General features: G+C 33.8%; 1 protein-coding gene across 1 annotated transcript; it reads right to left on the bottom strand.

The window, feature by feature from the left end:
• Positions 1–6422: 6422 nt before the first annotated feature.
• Positions 6423–7046, bottom strand: LOC107468319 (protein DMP6). The gene has a single exon (XM_016087586.3). It carries the CDS (start codon positions 7041–7043, stop codon positions 6423–6425), a length of 621 nt encoding a protein of 206 aa, XP_015943072.1. The 5' UTR covers positions 7044–7046.
• Between the last annotated feature and the right edge of the window lie 269 nt (positions 7047–7315).

Here is a 7315-nt window from a genome sequence, read left to right as displayed (position 1 = left end):
TCATGGTTCTGTTCTTGTTCCTGTTCTTCTCTATCACAGAAAACATGTTGCTCTCTGTTCATGTTCGTTGGTGTATTCTGTTTATTCATGGTATTTGGTTGATCATGTTCTGATTCTGATTCTGATTCTGTTCATGTTCCTGTGAATTCTGTTTACTCTGTTCATGTTTTGATTCTGTTCATGGTTTATTTCTGTATGCACAAAGTGGTGTACTCTGTTTATTCATGGTATTTGGTTGATCACCACCTTGGTGATTTGCTTATGTAGTAGGTGCTAGCCTGCTAGGTGGGTTTGAAAGAGTTTGTACTTGAAATTAGATCAGTGGTTTGGTTAATAGTGGAGGACATGGTCCTGGAATTAGAACTTACACTAATGCTGATTTCTTTCAAGGGCTTGATGAATCACAAGAAAGCCAGGAAATAAGAGACTCAGAAGCCATACTGCAGATGTTGAGGAAAACTATTTAGTTACCTCAGAGTGCTGAATTGCATTGGCACTAAAACAGGTACGAATGTCTAACTTTCTAATTGTAAAGAGTAAAACTTATCTCAGCTAATGCACATGCACCTGGTGCTTTGTTAACCATTACTGTCTAAATATTAATCAATGGCAGAAGGGAGCTTTATCAAACATAAATTGTGTCATAATTGTGCTTATAACTCAAATAAATCTACGTACGGTAATAAATCTACACTCGCCGATGATTCATAATCCAAGTACTCTAGATTGGTAAGCCTAATCATATCCTTATGTTATTTGATCCTGTTAATGTATTAAGAGGTTAATCATATTGTCTCATCAGGTGGTTTTTCTTGTCTTTGATCCTGTTAATGATAATTATGATTTTTGATGAGTTGCACCTTTGATTAGTTGAAAATTTGCTAGTAATTGTATCTTTTGAATGTAGATCGGTCGAACCAGTGAACCATTGAACCAGTGACCTCACCGGTTTATTGACCGGTCCGGTTCTCGCAACCTTGCCTAGGATTGATATCGAAATTACAATTGAGGTATTGTTGATTCTGTTGGATAATTAGTTAATTACTTTCTTGAAGTGGATTTGAATCAACGGTCTGTCGGTGTAGTCTTTGAAGGCAGTGGCTCAGTGCTCACTTGTTCTTCACTTGGTCATGTTTTCTTTTATGTAATTGCTTTATTGATCAATGTCATCACAGCAAACATTTATAGGATGAAGAAAGGATTTTGGTTTCTCTTATAGCAAACTTTGAACTCTGAACCCACCTGTTACATATCCTGAGGAGAATGCTGAGTCAGCAGTGCAGCAGCTAAAAAAGGGAAGATAATAACCCCTTTACCTTATCATTATTCTAGACGAAATAATAAAGGAAATGGAGGAATAACTGATTTATTTTAGGAAGCAATAACTGATTGAATCAGTTAGAGGAGAATCAGGGACTGCATGATTTTAGGAGACAATAACTGATTCAATCAATTAGAGGAGAATCAGGGAACTGCATGGTTGTGAAGATTTCGATTAGAGAGAGGGTGAGGCAATAAAAGAAGGAACCAAATAGGTACTGAGGCATGAAAAGATTTGGAAAGGCCTAGGCTAGGAGAGAAGAGGACTCTCAAAACTCCTCTGCTATCATTTTCTATTCTATTGTAACTTCTGCATTTCCTTTCAATAAATTCCAGCTGAGAGTATTTTGCCTAAAGGGTAACCTGTTCAGTTTGTTTTTGTTTTATCGAGTGTTGTGAGAGCATTTTGTTGGTACCAGTTTTAACACATACTTACAAGAATTGGAGCTTATTCAGATTGCCAAGGGAAGATGGTATTTGGCCAGTTAATCTGTTATTTTCCAAATCCAACCTGCCCAAGTTTGTCAGATTTCCTAATTCTTTTGGTATGTTTCCTGTGATGGCATTCCCTTGCAAAGAACTGCATGATAAAGCATATACACATCAATGATTACACTAAAAAATCCAGCTTGACTAACAAACCACTTTTATCACCTAACTACCCAATCATATGAAAATCTAGCTTGACCAAGATTGAATGAATGTGTCATACTATGAATACTTACAGAGCAGTAAGATTTTTTAGAACTCCTATTCTTGGGGTCAAGGTTCCTGTGAGTCCCATCAATGCTAGCAAACTGCCTGAATCAAATTATGCAAGCACCAATTCAACATACAATTATGGGATTGAAAAATATAATGCTAATATATATTTTTTTTGTGGACAGTGAAAGTAATAGCTGCAGCTACCTTGGCAGCATTTTGATTGAGGGCAAGAGCTACTGAAATAGCTCCTCCTCCTCCTCCATTTACAACACTTTGATCTGGAACAAGGAGCAATTGATGGAGGGAAGACATCAAGAAATTTTGCAGGCAATACTTAGTATTTTGTTTTCTTTTAATGTACTAAATAGTGCTAATAAGGGAAAAAATGATAACATTTCCTATCATTTTATATTAACTTTGCCTATTAAAGTAGTTTTTTGTGTAGAAACATTAGACTTGCTTACCGGTCTTTGTATAATTAATGAGTTGTACAGTAACTTCAGTTTGGTTTCAATATTGGTACTGATCATAAGTTCATAATACCAAAATAGCAATGGTGTTTTCTTTTGTGTTCTCTCCTACCCTTAATAAAACAATAATATAAGGTACAAACAATAAAATCCTGAAGAAATATAAGGTACAAACAATTGATTCATACGTTCCAATAACATTATTAATCCTATCAACTGCTCTCTCCCTAATTTGTGAAGCTTCCAAATAGCGATCTAGTTCTGCTTCTGGCATGAAATGACACCAATCAACTACAGTGAGATCAATTAGAGAGCAGAGTAGACCCCTTTATTATTTGTGAAAATAAGATAAAAAAATCCATTTAATCTATCCTTTGCTTGATGCCAAAATTATGATAATAAAAATATGGAAAATATAAGAACAACAACAACTAATTAGAAGATTAGAAAACCTAAAATTAGACCCCAAAACCCCCAAAAAATTCATAGAACCAATTGAAAATTAATACATACATTCTCTATCTCAATTAGCCATTGCAATTCATCATCACTATCAAAACCATACGCACCTTCGAACTGAAAAGTGGGAGCGAGTTGGAGAATGAGCAAGAAAGAGAGGATACAGCACAGAGAATAGTTACCTGGAGACAGAAAGTACTCCTTTCGAGCTCCTTGGCGGCAGCATAGCAGCCCAACGGTGGCAAAACAACAATGGCAACAACCCCTAGCAGTGGCAGTGGAGCTTCAGCAGCGACGGAGTACCCCTTCTTCTCTCTTCCATCGCGTTTTCTCTCTTCCTCGAGCTCTCTGTCACTGGCGCTCGACGACAACAGCGTTGGCAGCAGAGTCCTAGCCGGCGTCGTCCTTTCTTTCTTTCCTTCCCCTTTCCTCTCGTCTTCTTCCCGTGCTCCCCCTTTCTGATTTATTGTCTTATTTGGTGTTTTTATATTAGGCAACACTTTTAAAAGCGCACCAAAACATAATAAACAGATTATTCTTTAAAATGTACTCTTTGGTAAGAAAAGTGCAACTTTAGATATTAAGAATTTAAAATATGACTACATTTTATAAGTGATATTTACAATATCTAAGGAGACATTTTTTAAATGATGCTACAACTATATTTTTTACCTGCTTAAAAAATAATAATACAAAAAAATGTGAATAGACTACACTTTTTAAATATAGCTTAAAAAAGTGTAGTTAAATGAATATTTTTGTTGTAGTATCATGCCAAAAAAAATTAAAATTCAATTTGGATTAGATTTTATGTATTCAGATTATTGATTACTTGCCATCATGATAAAAATTAGTTTAAATATTAGAATCAAAATTCTATCATCTAGTTGATTTATATAGATTGTTATAAGGTAAAATAGTTTACAATAGATTTTGGCAGGACATAGAAAAAATACGGTCCAATTTATATTGAAGATAAAGCTTTTAAGGTGATTCAATCGCCACTTCTCTCACCCTTATCGGCGACACAGATACACATATTAGAGACTATTGGAATAAAGCAAAGGCCGTTGATATTTGATAAGCACAACAATAACCCTCAAGTTAGTAAATAAAACCATTTTCATTCATTTTATTTTTCTAACTCTTGTTTTCTCTATTTTATTGTATAAGTTAATTATAACATCTTTACTTATGTTAAGATTAATGCACTATCTAACTAACCTTGTTATTGCAGTTTCTGAAGATAATGATAATTTATGGTGCAGTTTGCTTTACATTTAGTAGCAGGCTTGATTTAAGACACTGAAACTTTTGTTACAATTGTTTGAATAAGATATGCTAATTAGTTTGCACTAGTCACATATCCAATTAAGATGCTCTTTTAATTAGTTAGTGCGTAACACTGCATTAATGAATTAATCATCATTAAATTTATGTCATTAGTAGGTATTTTGAACTTTTTTTATTTTGTCCATTTTACGTTATCTTTTTAACAAGTAAATAAGTTTAATTGACTGAGTTGTAACATGTTCAACCCTATGAATATGTTTAGTCTAATCCTAAGACACTAATTTGTTAGTTCATTATTTTTTTTATCTTTTTATTAATATTTTATTTCTACAACATCTATTTAATTTAAAATTTTCATACCAAAAATAATTAATTTTTTATTCTTATGATAAGTTACACGTATATTTAAATACTAATGTAGATTGATTATAATATAATCTAAAATAAATATATGCTATAAATAAATTATGTTTAAAAGAAAAAAATATCTTTAAAATGATTAAAATTTCAAAATTCTTAATAAATTTAGATTAAATTAAAAATTAAAAACTGCTAATAAATTTTACTCAAATGGTTATAATTATAACACAATACTAATATAAAATCTATAGTCAAAATTATAATTTAACATGCTCATTAATACAACAAGAATATAACTTGATTATTTGTATTCTTTTGTGTTTATTTATTATTTTATAATAAAATAGCTTTTTTTATTGAATTTCGATTAAATTGGTTGAAGCAATAAACCAGTAAATTAGTAATTAAAATAGTTCAATAATCGATTTGATTTTTAGAATTTTTATAAAATATGAAATTTTTCATGTTCATGTGTTTCTTGATGAAATTGTTAGTTAAAAAATAATAAATAATTTAAAATATTTACCCATTTTAGAATTTCGAATCAGACATTTTAGTCCTCAACTAAAATTAATTACTCGATTAGTTCCTAACAATTAATTCCGTTAGTCACTTAGGTCCTTGGCTCCATCAACTCTAACGGAAGTGACAACTCTAACAGGGGACAAAATGATCATTGACAACTCTAACATGGGACAAAATTATCCCTGACCCCTTTGTCCGAAAATGATATTGTTCTTTTCCAATTTCCATCGTATCTCGTATAACCCTAACATTCATACTTTTCTTCTTCACCTTCACAGTCTTCTTTTCCATCTTTTCCTTCCTCCTCTTCAGCTTCAAGATCAAGCCATTGTATAACTGCCACGCGTATCGCACCTACCTCAACATGTCATGGACCACATACTTCCTAAATTTTTGTGATTGGTACACCCACCTCCTTTGTACTTCACCCACCAGAAGCATCCACTTCCACGTCCTCGATAATAGCATCACCTCCAACCCTGACAATGTCCACCATATCCTCAAGACCAAGTTCCATAACTACCCCAAGGGCACGTCTTTCTCCACTATCCGACAAGTAATATAGATTGTTGTACATTAGGACATCATGAGAAGATATTCTTCTTCGATATCATATGCAAATTCTCATTTGAAATGGACTTCGAGTACTTCATTCTTTCTTTTCTGGAGTCCAAGTTGACAAACTGCTTCGACCTCGTATCCAAACTATCAGTACAACGAGCAATGGAAATTTATAGTTAGGCAAACTTGAGTAGTTCCAAAGAGAGAGAAAGGGATGTTAAGAGAGGTTATATGCCATTTCGTGAAAGAAACACAAACTGAAAAACATGATAATGTTGTTTTTTTGCTGTATTTTTCAAAGTGGAATATTTTTGTATCCCATGTGGGTTTTTGTATTGCTTGAAAGCATGCATGACAGTTATGATTTATGAATTCAACTTGCTCACGGAGGAAAGCTATACACGGTAGATTGGAGGAATAGGTCAGAGTAATTAATTATGAAATAAAACAGAAACAGATTGCTATTTTTTATGTTGAAATTTACCAACGTGGTGATTTTGCATTGTCATATCTTGACTTTGATCCAGTTGAATTTTCTTTTTCCCTATTTCCTGGGAGATATTAAAAGATGTTGGTCAAAATTAACAATATGATCCATATATTTAAGGAATTCCAAGGGTTCCTTCCTTCCTTCCTATTACAAGAAAATAGAATTTGAACTTGAAGTCACAGATAATTTGTTCCAAACATGATTATCTCATTGTTTACACACATGAATATAAAAAAGATTTAATATGTTGAAAGTGGGAAGCCAATTCCATGTCTCTTTGTAGGAAATACAAGAAAGAACATGCTGCAGAATACACCAATTCCAACCGGCAATGCAGTGAGTATTTCCTGTGTCTCATTATCTGGTGCTGGAAAGAAGCAATTCACCACATTCTGATCAAACAATGCAACCGCCGCAAACACCAAAACCGACATCACTGCATGCATGAAGTCTATAAACCTGATGCTATACTTAGCAGCAATTTCAGGTGGAAGAGTGGTTGATCCATCAATGATCCACAAGCCTCTAACCGTGGCAAAACCATAACAGATGTTTCCCTTGCTGTCTCTGAAACTATCAGTGAAGCATAGAAGGAAACAGGACACGCCACAGATAGCTACAAGGAAAGAAGTCATTGTCTTCGCGGTCGAGTCGCAGTTGCCAAGGTTTGTGAATACCGGAGACAGAAGCTGGAATGCGAGGACGGTGCCTGTAGGAAGAAGGTTTGCCAAATGTGCTGTGCTCTCAAATGTTTGGCTAATTGCTTGCTGAACAAGGTTCCTCTCTGCTTCTGGAACCTCTGTGTTTCGCAGAAGAGGGAGCTTTTCTTCATCTTTGTCATGTTCAAGTTTGATGTCCATGGCTTAAAAGATTGAGCTAACTCTGCTGTTGTGTTTTTGCAGCATAGCTTTATATGGATGAGCTAATTTGAGTGGAGATAAAGAGTGGGAAAAGAAAGGAAAGTATGTGAAGGGAGGTTTGTTATTTCTTGCAAGGAACACAAACTCAAAACTTGATGATGCAGTATCCATTATATTCCTTAGAGACATGTATTTCTTTATGTTTCGCTTTTAATGCATGCAACTAGTTATTGCAAAAAATTTAACGGATCACTACAAATTAGTATATGTTA

The sequence above is a fragment of the Arachis duranensis genome, chromosome 10 (genome assembly GCF_000817695.3).
Source record: "Arachis duranensis cultivar V14167 chromosome 10, aradu.V14167.gnm2.J7QH, whole genome shotgun sequence".
Taxonomy (NCBI): Eukaryota; Viridiplantae; Streptophyta; class Magnoliopsida; order Fabales; family Fabaceae; genus Arachis; species Arachis duranensis.
Note: the sequence above shows the minus strand (reverse complement) of the source record. Positions and strands in the feature narration are given on the sequence as shown.